We start from the raw sequence: 19239 nt of genomic DNA on the forward strand, positions 1-19239 counted from the left end.
AGTGGATTTATTTAGCCAAACAAAGTAATGTAGAAGCCACTCAAAATAGTCAGCGTCATGTTTACTACTCATCCGCTGCAAAATAATCATACTTCAGTTCTCAAAGATGTAGATTTATTTAACAAATTGTCTAAGCCTCGTCAAATGACTATCGTTTCAACTTAGATAATAAAGAAGGTGACGTTAGCTACAATTATCGACTGAGCGATCTGTAAGCAACTAAACAGTAGAAGTAAACGTAATTAATTTCTGAGTTATGTGTTAATGATGAAATATAGGCTAATTTAGATTTCAATCCATCATAAGGGAATGACATACGTATCTACTGTTGTATTTTATGACAACACTGGCAGGAAATAATATTAACCTTTGTCATTTGACAAACTACTTGGAGTTTATACAGGGAATATTTTTGTGGTGTTGTCTTACTAAGAAACTTTTAATTTAATTAGAAATGGGTTCAACATTCAACAAGTGGATAAAATCACCGCTTACTGCTTGCAGGAATATGGTTGGAATGGGCCCATTCTTCAGTTTTAGACTCTGAGCGAATGCTGATTAATATTGTCCAGGTTAGAAAAACGGTCCGTGGTGAAATTGCCAAACGAACGATTTTGAATTAAATTGTTGTGGATTCCGATTATAAACATCAACCCTGACTGTTGACATTGTTTATCTGTGGGAAGGCTATGAAAAGTCCTCACGTCCCCTGCACAGCCTGGAACATGACATTTGTGTCCATGAGAGCTGCCGTTTTTACTATCCTCGTGTGACGCTTGTTCACCTGCTAAACCGATGATTCAGATGCGCAGTTCCGCCTGAAAATGAACATGGGCTGGCATGCAAATGTTGGGGGCGTACATATTAAGTATCTTAGCGATTGTGTCAGAGTTGGCGTTATGTTGAGAATCGCCTGTTTTTTCGTGGTGTTTTTTCACAAACAAGATTTACATATGAAGGAGGAGGCAATGGTGTTTGAGACTCACAGTATGTGATGTCCCTGTACTGAACTCTTATTATTTCACTATGGCAAGGTTCATTACATTTTTCATTCTAGGGCACCTTTAACGTTTATGAGAGAACATTTACGGATTTTACTCCATGTTGAAGACAACGAATCAGTTTTCTTGCAAAATTTTTTTTTGCCATAATGGAGCAGCCCTATATGATACTGTGACCTACCTTTCCCATCATACCACTATTAACAAACCAGGATCTTACACTTCCTACACTCAACTGTCCAACACAACGTCACATGAATCGAGTAATAACGGTAATGACAGTACCACTCCAGCGTGTCTTTTCCATCCAGAACTGGTAAGATCTCCTCTCTGCATTTCTCCTGGTGCTCAGGGTTACATGCCAGATTGTAGAAGATCCAAGATATTCCACTGGCTGTAGTATCATGGCCTTCAAACATGAACGTGTCCACTTCAGCCCTGATATCCTCATCTGACAAACCCTGCTGATTCTCGTCCTGAGAACGACACACAACATCACAATCTGGGACATCAATAATAATACAATAGGTAACAAAGTGTCATCTATAAAGGGATTTTCATTTAGTCAAAATATATGAATTGTGTAAGTGCTTTTGAATATCATACTCGGGCAGACAGAAGAATATCCAAAAAGTCCAAATATCGTTTGTTTTTAACAATGCCCTGTTCCTTCTCCATCTTCAAGACTTCTTTCCTCTTTCTGATAACTTCCGCTAAAAATATTAAGAAATTGAAATGACATTAGTTTTACTTGTTAAAAGTCTTACACTACCTTTAAAAATTAAGGCTGCATTTATTTGAGCAAAAATATAGTGAAAAAAAATAAATAAAATAAAAATGTATATATACATTTTTGTAACAATTTAAAATAACCGTTTTCTAATGTAATATATTTTAAAATGTAATTTATTCCTGTGATCTAAAGCTGAATTTTCAGCATCATTACTCCAGTCTTCAGTGTCACATGATCCTACTGAAATCAATCTCATTTCTGATCCTTGCAGTCTCCATGCAAATTTTGGTGCTCAAGTTTGATTTCCCACTGCAACTTTGCTGCGTGTCGTCTCATTTTATGTCAACACAACAAAAGATGTGATGGGCAACTCAGTACAGAACATGCAGATAAAAAGGCAAACTTTTAATCATAACGTACATTTGTAGTGTCAGACAGATTCACTCACAAAAGAATATTTACAGTTCCTGCAGAGCTTCACAGAATTCAGAGGGTCAAAATCACAATTAATCGAATTGCTTTCAGATTACGTTTACACAGATTACATTACATCTGCTGTGTTCCTGTCAGAGGTGGACAAAGTACACAGCTTCATTACTTGAGTAAGAGTAAAAGTACTGCTGGTCAAAAATTACTCCGTTACAAGTGAAAGTTGTAAAAACAGATTTTTACTTGAGTGAAAGTACAGAAGTATTTGTTTTCAAAGTACTTAAGTATCAAAAGTAAATTTCTTTTTTTTGTCAACGCATTATTTTATTATCGTTGTATAAATGCACATTATGCCATCATGGTTTAAGCCAGTCAGTGATGCTCCATCTGACATACTAGCATACGACTAACTTAAACTCATTTAAATACTTGTATAAAAGTTACAAAGAACTTAACAAAGCTGCTGTCACTATAGGACCGAATGCACGGATCCAATACACTGATACACATCTGATATTCTTACCTTCACTTAAGACATAATCAAATTTGTTCATGTGAATATTCGACAAAATGAACATTTTGAGATCCGTCTTCTTCCATTTTGCTATAAACTATAAATCAGTGTTCATAAAATGCTGGGAAATCATTAAACTTCACGTGACTCTACAAGATTGATTTCTGAAAGGCATTCTGCAAAAACTCAGGGTGCTTTCACACCTGCCTCATTTAGTTCGGTTGAATCGTACTAGAGTTCGTTTCCCTCTTTGGTGCGGTTCGTTTGGTCAGGTCTGAAAGCAGCAATCGCACTCGGGTGCGCACCAAAATCGGACCAAACAAGCGTACCGAGACCTCCTTAAAGAGCTGGTCTCGGTACGATTTTAAACGAACTCTGGAGCGGTTTGTTTGTGGTGAGAACGTGATCCGACCTCGAACAGAACCAACTGCAAAAGTACTGATCATTTTTGGACTGAACCAGCTGCCGTAGTTAGCTGCGCTGACATTGTGTGCATGATATTATTACCTGATAGATCGTTGGCAATATTTTCGGAAGATGGAAGCATGTCAAGAGTTAATAATTAATGCACGCCTCCTCTTGAAGTGACGAGCGATGCGCGCTCGCTGTCTGCAGTGCATTAGAACGTTGTTTTCACGCCGCATTCGCGCTTCATTATAGAAATGGTTTGTTTGCATACTGTGGTAAATACACAGTGTAGTAGATTATGGCCAGGGACAAAACTGGCCCGCGCAGTCGTCTCTCCATAGTGTTATTATAGTTTGCTGGCTTTGCCTCGCCTGTTGGAATTTTCCCACACGTAAATTCTGACCAATCGGAAAGCAGTTTAGGAAATACGCCATGGCCAATGAGTGATGTGGATGTTGTCACGTGCCTGCGTTTTGGTTCGTTTCAACTGGTTCGGACCAAAGCAATCAGTGTGGTGTGAAAAGGAACCAACAAATCTGAAAAATGCAACAATGTATAATTGTTTGCCCTTGGTTCGGACCAAATGAACCGAACTAGAGATGTGAAAGCACCCTCAAACACCTTTTAAAGAAGAAAAAAATCATCCACTGACTTTCAAAGTTGCGACAGAAACGACTTTCGACTTCGAGGACCTAGATAGAAATGTAGTGGAGTGAAAAGTACGATATTTGTCTTTCAAATATAGTGAAGTTAAAGTCATAATTGTCCAGATAAAATAATACTCAAGTAAAGTACAGATACTCAAAAAGTGTACTTAAGTACAGTACTCGAGTAAATGAGCTTAGTTACTGTCCACCTCTGGTTCCTGTGGGTTTCTGCGAGTGTGTGCCTGCTAATGAGGTGCATGACTGTGGCTTGTCAAAGAAACAACACCTGTATGATTGTGTGCTATTGCGGCTGCCTTCCTGAATTTGTATCCATGTGGACTGAGATGAAAAATGGCCTTGCTGTGGTATGGGAATACTCTGAACCTGAGGTTCACCAGGTGGCAGAGATCAAACACTGCCTGGATGTACGGGTTGGTTCCACTGCAATGAGATCAGGGAGATTTTACTCAATATAAATGGATACGTACAAACGCATGAGGTAAAAAAGTATTAACTGACCTGTCTGTCTGACAGTTGCTGTTACAGCTGAACGCACATTTCATGATGCTGTCCAGGGTCATCAGACTTACATGCTTAAACAGCTCAAATGACTCCTCTGATTTGGCATACAATTCCCACTTATCCTAAAAAACAGAAAAACACATTTAAAGTGTCAGGAGAAATGATAGTGCCACTGAGTGTTTAAATGTTTAAATATTTTGGGAAATATCACTAATGACCAGCAGTTGTATACATTACACTGGGATAAGATAAAGGGCCAGATTGACTAAACGGGGCAGGTTAGCGTTAGAGCACCAAAAAAAACAACAACAAAAAAAAAAACAAGCAAATGGGAGTCGGATAATTTTCATATTGACTAACACAATCTACCAAAAGCAGCACACATTAAGAATCTGGTTTAAGACGTGCTTTGTGTGGTAAATAATGGCACAGATATCAGTAAATCTATGAGCGCAATCCTTTGTAAATCACCTTGATACTAAATACTCTCATCGTATAAATTTTGCGCCTGGAAGGGAAATTCCTACAAATGCTTATGCAATATGATCAGCCACAAAAATAACTGTCCACTCCTTTTCAGTGATAATTTATCACTGTGTCGTTAGTAAATCCTGACAGTAGTTTTTTAATGCCAAGACGGTTTGCGCTGGCCATAGTTTTTTAATATAGACAAATACATACTCAAAAAGTGCCTCAAACGTACAAGCATGACTTTGGTTGAATCAGAAATAAGTTTCACATAAGGCTTTAAAACATCATAATGGAAACCAGGAGTGAGGAGCCGTCTATGCCGAAACCATTTCTGTCCAGCAGACACAAGCAAGCCATCACCTGAGGAGACAGTGAAGAGTTAGCTGAAGTGATAACAGTGTTTCTTTTGTCGCATGACTACATTTTTGTTCAAACTACTTTTTCAAATGCTGTTTATGTATAGATTTCATTGTTTTACCTTTGTTCCACACCCAGAGATAAAATGTGAAAAAAATGATCAGTTTCAACTGCCCTTCAAACGTTCTGAGAGGCGTTTTTAAAAACAAATATTTAATTAAAACTAAGAAAAATTCAAAAAGTATAAGTACATAATGGTGGGGGTAAAGTGTAGAATTGTTAGGGTAGCTTTAGGGAAAGTAATGTCCCAATAAGGCAAAATCTGTTTGTGCTTTTAATAAATTGAATTGATTTTCATATACACTGATTGTTATTACTGCCTACTGTTTTATAATATGGGCCATTATACAGAATTGGTTCAAAGTTGGAAAAATCTTGAAAAAACCCCACAAACTTTGTATGTATGCAAATTGTATAATATCAAAGGTACAGATTTCTAGTAATTGTGCAGTTAATTCCTGTAACGAGCCAGAGAAAGCAGACAAAGTAAACAAGACACACCTGGGGAGACTAGGCAAGGCAAGTTTATTTCTATATCACATTTCACACCCAATGGCAATTCAAAGTGCTTTCCATAGAAATGAACTAAAATAGTGACAACATATGCATGAGAAATAAGAATACCATGTGTAAATATTAAAAATAAAAACAAGGATAATTAAAACAGCTGTAAAAAGAATTAAAAAAATAAAATGGTGATAAATAGATCTGCCTGATTCTCTAAATTCAGGTACCCCTATCTGAGATAGAAGAGATGGAGCACGTTCACAATGTCTCCTGGACCTTACAGTCGGTCCAAGACGGGCTCCTGTATGGGACGTTACCTATGCCCCACAGGGCCACTAATCAAGGAAGAACCAATGAACAATTGGACTACAAACACACTACAAAGCATGGCACAAGAAACAGGACACACTTCAACATAAAAGTCTAGAAATCCACACATGAATTATGTAACAATTCTAACAATGTATTTTCAAAAAGTTTAGGAAACTATTTCGCCAGGGTGAGCGTTCTCTTGAGGACCACACTCGTGAGTTTTTGGACTTAGCTTTTCATACCCATATTCCGGAAAATACCTTCATAACATTTTATCGTTTAGGACTCTGAACTTTTCTGTGTTGGTCCTCAAAAGACATTTTGTGAGTTTGTGGAATGGGCACTTCAGCTGAGCAGATCATCATTCACGGTGGGGCCGTCATGCCGCCACTCCAGTCTCGTTCTGTCATGTCCGCCACACTTGAGTCTCAAAGCCCAGAATCTTCTTTAGAGTGTGCAGTGCTGACCATTGTGACCACGGCTATCGTGTGTGTGGGCAACACAGAGATCGGCTCCAGCCCCTGACGAGAGTCCAGTGACGGCTCCGGCCCCTGACCAGAGTCCAGTGACGGCTCCAGCCCCTGACCAGAGTCCACTGACGGCTCCGGCCCCTGACCAGAGTCTAGTGATGGCTCCGGCCCTAACCAGAGTCCAGTGACGGCTCCGGCCCCTGACCAAAGTCCAGTGACGGCTCCGGCCCCTGACCAGAGTCTAGTGATGGCTCCAGCCCCTGACCAGAGTCCAGTGACGGCTCTGGCCCCTGACCAGAGTCCAGTGACGGCTCCGGCCCCTGACCAGAGTCCAGTGATGGCTCCAGCCCCTGACCAGAGTCCAGTGACGGCTCCGGCCCCTGACCAGAGTCCACTGACGGCTCCGGCCCCTGACCAGAGTCTAGTGATGGCTCCAGCCCCTGACCAGAGTCTAGTGATGGCTCCAGCCCCTGACCAGAGTCCAGTGATGGCTCCGGCCTCTGACCAGTGTCCAGTGACGGCTCCAGCCCCTGACCAGAGTCCAGTGACGGCTCCGGCCCCTGACCAGAGTCCAGTGATGGCTCCAGCCCCTGACCAGAGTCCAGTGATGGCTCTGGCACTGACCAGAGTCCAGTGACGGCTCCAGCCCCTGACCAGAGTCCAGTGATGGCTCCGGCACTGACCAGAGTCCAGTGAAGGCTCCAGCCCCTGACCAGAGTCCAGTGAAGGCTCCGGCCCCTGACCAGAGTCCAGTGACGGCTCCAGCCTCTGACCAGAGTCCAGTGACGGCTCCGACCCCTGACCAGAGTCGAGTGATGGATCCAGCCCCTGACCAGAGTCTAGTGATGGCTCCAGCCCCTGACCAGAGTCCAGTGATGGCTCCAGCCTCTGACCAGAGTCTAGTGATGGCTCCAGCCCCTGACCAGAGTCGAGTGATGGATCCAGCCCCTGACCAGAGTCCAGTGATGGCTCCAGCCCCTGACCAGAGTCTAGTGATGGCTCCAGCCCCTGACCAGAGTCCAGTGATGGCTCCAGCCTCTGACCAGAGTCCAGTGACGGCTCCGACCCCTGACCAGAGTCTAGTGATGGCTCCAGCCCCTAAACCAGAATCCAGTGATGGCTCCGGCCCCTGCCCATAGTACAGTGATGGCTCCAGCCCCTGCCCAGAGTCCAGTGACGGCTCCAGCCTCTGACCAGAGTCCAGTGATGACTCCAGTGACGGCTCCGGTCCCAAGTCCCTGACCAGAGTCCAGTGATGGCTCCGGCCCCTGACAAGAGTCCAGTGACGGCTCCAGCCTCTGACCAGAGTCCAGTGACAGCTCCAGCTCCAGCCCCTGCCCAGAGTCCAGTGACAGCTCCAGCCTCTGACCAGAGTCCAGTGATGACTCCATTGGCGGCTCCGGTCCCAAGTCCCTGACCAGAGTCCAGTGACGGCTCCGGCCCCTGACAAGAGTCCAGTGACGGCTCCAGCCTCTGTCCAGAGTCCAGTGATGGCTCCGGCCCTGACCAGAGTCCAGTGACAGCTCCAGCTTTTGACCAGAGTCCAGTGATGGCTCCAGCCCCTGACCAGAGTCCAGTGATGGCTCCAGCCCCTGACCAGAGGCCAGTGATGGCTCCAGCCCCTGACCAGAGTCCAGTGATGGCTCCAGCCCCTGACCAGAGTCCAGTGATGGCTCCAGCCTCTGACCAGAGTCTAGTGATGGCTCCAGCCCCTGACCAGAGTCTAGTGATGGCTCCAGCCCCTGACCAGAGTCCAGTGATGGCTCCAGCCTCTGACCAGAGTCCAGTGACGGCTCCGACCCCTGACCAGAGTCTAGTGATGGCTCCAGCCCCTGACCAGAATCCAGTGATGGCTTCGGCCCCTGCCCATAGAACAGTGATGGCTCCAGCCCCTGCCCAGAGTCCAGTGACGGCTCCACCCTCTGACCAGAGTCCAGTGACGGCTCCAGCCTCTGACCAGAGTCCAGTGATGACTCCAGTGACGGCCCCGGTCCCAAGTCCCTGACCAGAGTCCAGTGATGGCTCCGGCCCCTGACAAGAGTCCAGTGACGGCTCCAGCCTCTGACCAGAGTCCAGTGACGGCTCCAGCCCCTGCCCAGAGTCCAGTGACGGCTCCAGCCTCTGACCAGAGTCCAGTGATGACTCCAGTGACGGCTCCGGTCCCAAGCCCCTGACCAGAGTCCAGTGACGGCTCCGGCCCCTGACAAGAGTCCAGTGACGGCTCCAGCCTCTGTCCAGAGTCCAGTGATGGCTCCGGCCCTGACCAGAGTCCAGTGACGGCTCCAGCTTTTGACCAAAGTCCAGTGATGGCTCCAGCCCCTGACCAGAGTCCAGTGATGGCTCCAGCCCCTGACCAGAGGCCAGTGATGGCTCCAGCCCCTGACCAGAGTCCAGTGATGGCTCCAGCCTCTGACCAGAGTCCAGTGATGGCTCCAGCCCCTGACCAGAGTCCAGTGATGGCTCCAGCCCCTGGCAAGAGTCCAGTGACGGCTACAGCCTCTGACCAGAGTCCAGTGACGGCTCCGGCCCCTGAAAAGAGTCCAGTGATGGCTTCAGTGACAGCTCCAGCTTTTGACCAGAGTCCAGTGACGGCTCCAGCCCCTGACCAGAGTCCAGTGACGGCTCCAGCTTTTGACCAGAGTCCAGTGACGGCTCCAGCCCCTGACCAGAGTCCAGTGATGGCTCCGGCCCCTGACCAGGGTCCAGTGATGGCTCACTTGCATATCTACTAACATCGTGTTTATTTTGCCCAAATGTTCCCGAATGTTGTGTTCCCTTTTGTCACTCCTGAATCATTCATGGTCGAAAACAACATTTTATGGAATAACACCCCAAAAAGTTTGCTTAACTGGAGAAAAAAGGTTGGGATATGTCCTAATCAAAATGTACAGATGTAGATAAAGTCAGCCTCAGACAATGGACTAAAACATACACTGTACTAGTGAGATGAAAATGCGGGACACATATTTTTACATAAAGTTTCATGATTTACAAAGAAATTATGGACCCACTTTATATTAGGTGGCCTTAACTACTATTTACTTACATGTTTTTACATTGTACTTACATTTAAAAAAAATACCTGCATGTTTCTGTAGTTACATTTGTAATTACACAGTTGGCACTTCCCTTACACCTAACCCTACCCTTAAACTGACCCACACCACCACACCTGACCCTAACTCTACCCTTAAACTGACCCACACCACCACACCTGTCCCTAACTTTACCCTTAAACTGACCCACACCACCACACCTGACCCTAATTCTACCCTTAAACTGACCCACACAACCACACCTGTCCCTAACTTTACCCTTAAACTGACCCACACCACCACACCTGTCTCTAACTCTACCCTTAAACTGACCCACACCACCACACCTGTCCCTAACTCTACCCTTAAACTGACCCACACCACCACACCTGTCCCTAACTCTACCCTTAAACTGACACACACCACCACACCTGTCTCTAACTCTACCCTTAAACTGACCCACACCACCACACCTGACCCTAACTCTAGCCTTAAACTGACCCACACCACCACACCTGTCCCTAACTCTACCCTTAAACTGACCCACACCACCACACCTGTCCCTAACTTTACCCTTAAACTGACCCACACCACCACACCTGTCCCTAACTTTACCCTTAAACTGACCCACACCACCACACCTGTCTCTAACTCTACCCTTAAACTGACCCACACCACCACTCCTGTCCCTAACTCTACCCTTGAACTGACCCACACCACCACACCTGACCCTAACTCTATCCTTAAACTGACCCACATCACCACACCTGACCCTAACTCTACCCTTAAACTGACCCACACCACCACACCTGTCCCTAACTCTACCCTTAAACTGACCCACACCACCACACCTGTCCCTAACTCTACCCTTAAACTGACCCACACCACCACACCTGTCCCTAACTCTACCCTTAAACTGACCCACACCACCACACCTGTCCCTAACTTTACATTTAAACTGACCAACACCACCACACCTGTCCCTAACTCTACCCTTAAACTGACCCACACCAACACACCTGACCCTAACTTTACCCTTAAACTTACCAACACCACCACACCTGTCTCTAACTTTACCCTTAAACTGACCCACACCACCACACCTGACCCTAACTCTACCCTTAAACTGACCCACACCACCACACCTGTCTCTAACTTTACCCTTAAACTGACCTACACCATCACACCTGTCCCTAACTCTACCCTTAAACTGATCCACACCACCACACCTGTCTCTAACTCTACCCTTAAACTGACCCACACCACCACACCTGACCCTAACTCTAGCCTTAAACTGACCCACACCACCACACCTGTCCCTAACTCTACCCTTAAACTGACCCACACCACCACACCTGTCCCTAACTTTACCCTTAAACTGACCCACACCACCACACCTGTCCCTAACTTTACCCTTAAACTGACCCACACCACCACACCTGTCTCTAACTCTACCCTTAAACTGACCCACACCACCACTCCTGTCCCTAACTCTACCCTTGAACTGACCCACACCACCACACCTGACCCTAACTCTATCCTTAAACTGACCCACATCACCACACCTGACCCTAACTCTACCCTTAAACTGACCCACACCACCACACCTGTCCCTAACTCTACCCTTAAACTGACCCACACCACCACACCTGTCCCTAACTCAACCCTTAAACTGACCCACACCACCACACCTGTCCCTAACTCTACCCTTAAACTGACCCACACCACCACACCTGTCCCTAACTTTACATTTAAACTGACCAACACCACCACACCTGTCCCTAACTCTACCCTTAAACTGACCCACACCAACACACCTGACCCTAACTTTACCCTTAAACTTACCAACACCACCACACCTGTCTCTAACTTTACCCTTAAACTGACCCACACCACCACACCTGACCCTAACTCTACCCTTAAACTGACCCACACCACCACACCTGTCTCTAACTTTACCCTTAAACTGACCTACACCATCACACCTGTCCCTAACTCTACCTTTAAACTGATCCACACCACCACACCTGACCCTAACTCTACCCTTAAACTGATCCACACCATAGAACTTAATGCCACCTAATATAAAGTGGGGCCGAAATTATTATTTTTTAACTTTTATTAAAAACAACAATGGAAGAAAATGCTAAAATTATGTAAATATATATTTTTAAAAGAGTTGAATTTTAGGGGTTAGGGTTCGGAACAGCCACCTCACTTTTTTATATATGGATGTTAACATTATTGTGGGATTCAATAGGTAATAGAAGGATCTTAGATAACATCTAAAATTTGAATACTTAAATGTTTTTAGATGTGTTTTTGGCTGTGGGACATCAGTTTGCACCAATTCTGTAGCTTGGCCCATAAACTACAGTACACTAACAAGTAGTGCTACACAATATATTGAAATATCGCAAATGTACTTATCACGATATGCATATCGCAACGGCACCCAATATTTGAATGATTTTAATAGGCTACTTCAACATTGTGAAAAGTGTATGTTTTAGGTCGGCATATAGCAGAGAATAGACTGGGCACACGACTACTGTTACTAATGCGACTTGCTTGACGTGCAAAAAAAAAAAATAGAGTTATTGTACGTAATAACTTGCGCAAAAACTCTTTGCAGTCTCACACAGTCTGAAACACACACACCAAAATGTGCACACAAGCAGCCGCTCTGAAAGCGTGTGATCCCTTCAGTTCTGTTTCGTGTCTTGTTACAGGAAACTATCAAATACACACACTAATTTTTTTAACATACATTTTTAATGTATGTTAAAAAAAAAAACAGTAGCTAAAACACTACTGGCCACTATCAGAAGTTAAAGCGATGCTTTCTTTTCCCAGAGAGTATGTGAAACAAATGGTATCGTTCTCAGTTTTATTTATATATATATATATATATATATTGCATACTAATAGCAATATTGTATCGCATATCGAATATCGCATTATTTAACAAGGTTAACCCTACTAACAAGCAAATAGTAGGTCTATCTGACACTATTTGCACTCAGTATAAATAGTATATCACATATATTAACACTAATACATGTCCGCCACAGAATGCATGATGACTTGTAATGGGGGAAATTGCATTTGTTTATGACACAACCAACAAAAACAGAATTATCTCATGGTGTCCATATATGTTGGATAATGCCCTTAAGCGAAGAACCGCAAAATAATAAACCACGAAACAGTGGTGAGATATGTGAAATTTTGTGAAAACATACCCAGCCAAGGGATGAAAAACTTGTATGCATAGTCATCTTTGGGCTCTGTAAATAAAGCAAAACAAAAAAGTTCATTTTTTAAATGCTTGTTTTGGTTATTAAATCTGAAATATCAGAAAGATCAGGACCTGTTGTGGTGAGAATGGTCTTCACATATGATGGGTGGTGGATATTCAAAATGGACAATGACGGGCCAAACCACAGGGGGAAAGCAAATGGATACTGTTCACTCCACCTGATAATCTTTTCCAAATCGTGTCCATCCTGGCGAAACTATACATAAAAATAATTGTGCAACTGTTATCAACATTACTCGAGTTATTAACTTTACTTGAATTCTTCCAATTCCTGCTGAAGAATGTGAGTGCAATGCAAGGCTCTTCTGTTCATTGCCTTACAATACAATTATGTAATTGTTTAGATGCAGTGAATAGACAAGGGCTCAGGAATAAGGTTACTGCACTCAGCGATAAGGAGGATGTTTTATACATTTTGTAGCATTCATGAATGCAAAAAAAGAAGAAGAAAAAAAACATGCCACTTGCAACCTACCATTACGTCATGAACATCGAGTTACCCAATATATATTATAATGATTATAACGATGATTTTAGAATTTTTAGGAGGACAAAAAAGTTATTCAAGAGTTTGAAACCCACATAACAATTATTTCTCGTAAAAAAAAACATGAATGGACTCGCTGTGAATGTTCTTAACTTTAGCATTTCTAAGAAGAATGTTCGTTTATCGTTAGCCTATTTGTTCTCAACGCGCTATTTTTTGGACGATTTCGTTTATCATTTTATTTTACTTGTTTCAGAATGTTCAGAGAACATTAAATAATGTTCTCAAAAAAGGATAAATGTTCCCTTAACCAAGTAAAGGTTTTTAAAACATTAAATAAACTGGACGTTTTCAATGTAGCTACATAGATCATTCAGAAATAGTTTTCTTATCTGGGGAGTTGCTGTGAGTTAGTCAATCATAGCTGTAGTTTACCTCCTTAACGTGTCCGAAGAGCCAGTGTGCAGGTGGTCCTGGAAAAGGCTCCATAGTTCGCATCCCCTTTCTCTTCATCATCAGTAGTCTAACCACTATTACCAAACACACAAGCAACGCGAGTGGTAAAGCATGATTTATGGAGAGCGCTTCCAAATTCAATGGGAAAATCTCGTAAAGCTGCATGGCATGAGCTGAGCTGTCTGTCAGTCTGGGTCGGGCTCTGTTGTCATTGATCTTCATGTGGAAAAGAGGAAGTGACAAGGAGAGAGAGAGAGAGAGAGAGAGAGAGAGAGAGAGAGAGAGAGAGAGAGAGAGAGAGAGAGAGAGAGAGAGAGAGAGAGAGAGAGAGAGAGAGAGAGAGAGAGAGAGAGAGAGAGAGAGAGTCGGACTTTATGCTGTGTGCTGGACCTTTTATACAACAAATAAAGAATATCATCAGGTTGAATAATGTTGTTGTTTATTGTTGTAAAATTATTATTTTGGCTATTAGACCAATATCATGAAAATCATGGACATGATTCGTAAAAGGTTAAATGAAGGTCAAAAATTAACGAATTGAATACGAATGTGAAGCGAATTTAGTTGGAGCTTTTGGTACTGCGCCCAAACAAAATCTAATTAATTTTTGAGATGTCAACCTCAAATTTAGAACACAACTTGATTAGATTTATGGCTTTGATTATCTCTCAGTTTTTGAGAAAAATATGTTTTGGGAAATATTTCATAAAAAAGTATTAGGTATTTTTGTGCATTTTTCATAATAAAAAAAATTAAACTTCTATGGCCTGGTTTCACAAACAAAGCTTATTTAGCCAATATTAGTCCTTAGTTTAATTAAGGAAAAAATATTACTGGTGTGCGTCTTGAGTCCAAAAAATGGCACTAACATATTGTAAGAACTTAGGAAGAAATTTATTTCAATGAATCATAAAATGGCCCTGATATGTCAATACACATTAAGCAAGATGTTATTCATGTTAATTTCAAATACTTATATCACTGACAACAGTAGTCCGGCCAGGATATTGTCATTTTAAAGTTGTTGCAGCCCTCAACTGATGTTGACATGTTGTGTTTTGACATGAAGCTCCGCCCTCCATCTATTGACCAATCACAAAGTCAGTTGTGTTTCAGCATCTGGGTTGCCAGATCTGCTCTAGTTACCACAGCTGTAGATCATAGACCGTAAAAATATGGATGACTCGACATCATCCGTTTCCGCTTGCCATAGTTGAAGCTTTCAGGCAGCCTGCACGGCACTGACATCTTGGGACCGGAATTGCACAGTAGAGAGCAGGAAGTAAAGCAGGAAGTACTGCTGCGATATCAAAAGCCCGCCCATACTCTCACAGATGCAGAACAATTAATTATGTAGGTGTGAAATAAACAGTTATGGAAATGTAGAAACTAAAGCTAAAGCTCCAATCTGCTCCCAAAAATCCAGAAAAAAGTCAGTTAATGCCTCAGTGACAACTTCACTCAGAGAAGACGTCAATCTCAGCTGTCAATCATGATGTCACACACCCCGTTTTTATAGCATCAGATAACTAACTAAAACTAAACTTATTTAGCCTTGGGCCCAGTCCCTAAAAAATTCTCTCCACTCTATTCCCTATCAGGTGAACTTCTGACTGATTTGGAATCTCAATTGGCGAGATGGGCAGAGCACTATAGCTTTCTCTATGCTCAGCCTGTCACAGCCAACACACTGGCAATAAATGCTGCTGTTCCTGAGCTCCCTACTATGTCTGATCTGGATGCAGATATTACCATTGAGGAAGTCAAAACTGCAATTAAAGCATTGAAAAATAACAAGTCTCCCGGTGCTGACGGCCTCCCCCCTGAGGCTTATAAGGCAGGTGGTGATGTTCTTGCCTCTGTTCTACATCATCTGGTTGTGATGTGCTGGAAGACTGGATATCTCCCAGATGTCCTTAGAGATGCCAACATCATCACCATCTACAAGAACAAGGGGGACCGTGCAGATTGTAACAATTTCAGAGGAATATCTTTGCTCAGTCTTGCTGGCAAGATATTTGTTTGCACTATTTTACCACGTCTACAAATCCTTGCTGATCGTATCCTCCCTGAAAGCCAGTGCGGCTTCCGTGCTGGCCAGTCCATAGCAGACATGGTGTTCTGTGTTCGTCAACTACAGGAAAAGTGTATCAAACAGCATAAACCTCTGTTCTTGGTGTTTGTAGACTTGACCAAGGCTTTTGACTACGTTAGTCGATCTGGACTTTTCCTCATCCTACAAAGACTTGGCTGCCCTCCAAAGTTACTGAAGGTGATCACGGAGTTTCATGAGGGCATGAAGGCAACTGTACAGTCTGAGGGCACTTGCTCTGAAGAGTTCCAGATAAGGTGTGGAGTAAAGCAGGGATGTGTCCTTGCTCCTACCCTTTTTGGAATTTTCTTCTCTGCCCTACTACGCCGTGCCTTCCCTGATGACTCGGGTATCCTGCTACACACCCGCAGCTCAGAAAAACTGTTCAATCTGGCCAGACTGCGGGCGAAGACTAAAGTACGCCATGTTCTGGTACGTGAGCTGCTTTATGCTGATGATGCTGCCTTTGTTGCCCACTCAGAGGCAGATCTACAACTACTCTGCTCATCTTTTTCCGCTGCATGTCTAGAGTTTGGTTTGCAGATCAGTCTTAAAAAAACAGTTATCCTTGCCCAACCTGCAACCCTGAACCCTACAGTATACGTTAACAACACACCTCTATCTGTGGTAGACAAATTCACCTACCTGGGTTCCACAGTATCAAATAACAATAACCTTGACGCAGAGCTTGACATGCGCATTGGGAGGGCATCATCGGTGTTTGGAAAATTGAGCAAGCATGTCTGGCACAACAAGAACCTCTCATTGCTCCTCAAAGTCTGTGTATATCATGCATGTGTACTTAGCACCTTGCTATGTGCAAGTGAGACATGGACAACTTACAGAAGGCACGAACATCGCCTCAACGCCTTCCATTTTCGCTGCCTCCGCTCCATACTGGGTGTATGCAGGAAAGACCAAGTGCCAAACTCTGTCATACTTGAGAGAACTGGCTCCAGTGACCTGTACACCATCCTTCGTGAACGCCACCTCTGTTGGACTGGACATATTTATCGAATGAAGGACACCCGCCTCCCAAAAATCTTGCTGTATGGCGAGCTGGCAAATGCCCCCCGCAAACGTGGTCGCCCCCATCTACGTTTTAAAGACGTCATTAAGAGGGATCTTCAGGCCTTCCCCATCAACCTGGACAACTGGGAGGCACTTGCATTTGACAGAACCAACTGGCGTGCAGCAATTAACAACGGCCGTAGGGACTCTCAGGAGTCCTATAAGTCATTTCTGGAAGAGAGACGCTCTAAACGGGAAGCAGTTCGTCGCACTCGACATGAACGGCCATAGTATAATGACATAAACTAACTTTGGGGACAAAATATTTGAGGTGCAATTTTATTGTTTAGTTTGCCTCACTTCCATTAAAAAACACTGAGGGGCGGCTATACTGGGACGGGTCACCGGGGGGCAATCGAGGCACGAAAGATTCAGTTTTTGAGAGGGATACTGCAGGCCTGTAGCCTGACAAGCCAGACCCACATCAAGATGTTTGGTCTGGAAACTCACAGGGCTCAATCCGAGGGGTAGGATAAACGGTTGTCTTTCAAACTCCCTCTGCACGCGATAGGATAGCGCTACACCAACCAGAGCAACGAAGGTGAAGCAGTGCTCGCTGACCAATTAAACATTCTCAGTATCCGGTCGGCTAAACTCTGAACACATCTTCCCTTTTTAAGAATGGCTTCAGTGCCGTTCTTTGTTCTTTTCTCAGAGAAAAGCTTAACTCCAAGTCTTCCAGAGTCGCGGTCAGAGCTGATTCGAAAGACCGCCGCCGTTCGCCAGTTTCTGTGTTTACTAGAAGCACGCAAATGCAACTCGGCCGTCGTCATTATGGCCCCGCCCGCCGACTCTATACACAACGTGATTGGCCCGTCCAGATTGTGAGGAATACAGCTCAGAAGGGTATTGAGAGTTCCTAGACGATATTTGCGGGCAAATTAAATTTGCTGCCGCTAGGGTGCGTCTAGATTTCTAGGCTAGCAGGCCTGCGACAGATCTACAAACGTTCCTGCTGATCCTACAGCCAATCTGGCAACCTCGAGTCAGGGGGGAGGGGATAGTGATTGAAGTACCAGTTAAGCCCCGTTTCAAAATACCACGGAACAATTTGTACCAGGAACTTTTTTTCCCCCAGACCTGCTACTGTCTACGTTTCCACTGCGTTACATACACTTCTTTTAAAGGTATAGTTCACCCAAAAATTAAATATTATGTCATTAATTCCTCACCTTCATGTCGTTCCAAACCCATGAAACCTTCGTTCATCTTAAGAAGACAAATGAGGGCTCTCTGACACCTCCATACAGCAACACAATGACCACTTTCAAGGTCCAGAAAGGCAGTTAAGACATTGTTGAACTGTGTCAGACTCTTAGGCTGTTGACGCAGTGTGAACAGTGAAGCACTTCCGAGTTCTATGACAGAACGACTCGTGCGTATACGTCGATATGCTCAAGTAAACAGCCAATGGTAAGCCAGCGTTCTGGAAGCGGGTCACGGTTCACACTGCTTCAACAGCAGGAGGGTTTAGCCATTAACAATGATTATATCACTTCTCAGATCAGTACTTCTTTAAAATATTATAGATTATATATTTGGGTGTTGCACATTGTACAATGTTATGATGTTTGTTAATGCTATCAGTTAAATAGTTATCCGAATGGATTGGCAGGTATTTTTACACATTAGTTCATCCCAGTGGACAAAAGATAAAGATGTAATATGATATGATATTAAACATTTCAGCGTATAAAAAAGCCACTAGGAGTGTGTGGTGTGGTTTCAGTTGGTTCAAGATTTTTCAGTAAATGTGTAATATTTTAAACACCTGATGAATTATCACTTATGCGTGTTAACAATCGTGTACAGGTTTTATACCAAAATATGTGTGTACACACCTGAACATCTCCTTTTGTGGTCTATACACATAAACCAGGGGTGTGTTTCTTAACACACTTAAGTTTGGGGCACCTTCGTTTTTTTTTCCTTCTGACCAAAGATGACACAAAATCTCATCTCAGCACTTGATGTGGATATTCAGATTTTCAGCCTATTTTTTATTTATTTTTTTCATTTCATCTGAATATCAACATTTGTGAGATGTTTGTGGAAATAGTGATACATGGCATTGTATTATTGAGTTTTTTGTTGTTGTTATTATCTATCTGGTAATGAGGGATTTGTGGACATGTTAATAGATCCATGTGGTAAAATGGTAATTCATAGTATTTTACATTAATGGTACTTAAATAAAACATCATTATTTTTATTTTTTTGTGCTGTAACAACTAAATTAGCAAATATTTCCACACATTGGCTGATACATCACCACAGCACTTGCACAAAACCATCACCTGGAGCACAAAACCAGTCATAAGTCTTACAGGTATATTTGTGTCAAT

At 43.4% G+C, this 19239-nt stretch overlaps 1 protein-coding gene across 1 annotated transcript in view; it reads right to left on the bottom strand.

The window, feature by feature from the left end:
- Positions 1–13958, bottom strand: part of cyp4t8 (cytochrome P450, family 4, subfamily T, polypeptide 8) — a 33693-nt gene extending 19735 nt beyond the window's left edge. The window contains exons 1-8 of the mRNA XM_067449330.1: positions 13711–13958; positions 12840–12984; positions 12712–12756; positions 4958–5085; positions 4252–4376; positions 4019–4173; positions 1608–1714; positions 1287–1477 (exon numbers count right to left, since the gene is read on the bottom strand). Coding sequence (XP_067305431.1) covers positions 1287–1477; positions 1608–1714; positions 4019–4173; positions 4252–4376; positions 4958–5085; positions 12712–12756; positions 12840–12984; positions 13711–13953 — 1139 coding nt within the window. The 5' untranslated portion in view covers positions 13954–13958. The remainder of the gene's footprint in view (positions 1–1286; positions 1478–1607; positions 1715–4018; positions 4174–4251; positions 4377–4957; positions 5086–12711; positions 12757–12839; positions 12985–13710) is intronic.
- Positions 13959–19239: the final 5281 nt, after the last annotated feature.

This window comes from Pseudorasbora parva, chromosome 7 (assembly GCF_024679245.1).
Source record: "Pseudorasbora parva isolate DD20220531a chromosome 7, ASM2467924v1, whole genome shotgun sequence".
NCBI lineage: Eukaryota > Metazoa > Chordata > Actinopteri > Cypriniformes > Gobionidae > Pseudorasbora > Pseudorasbora parva.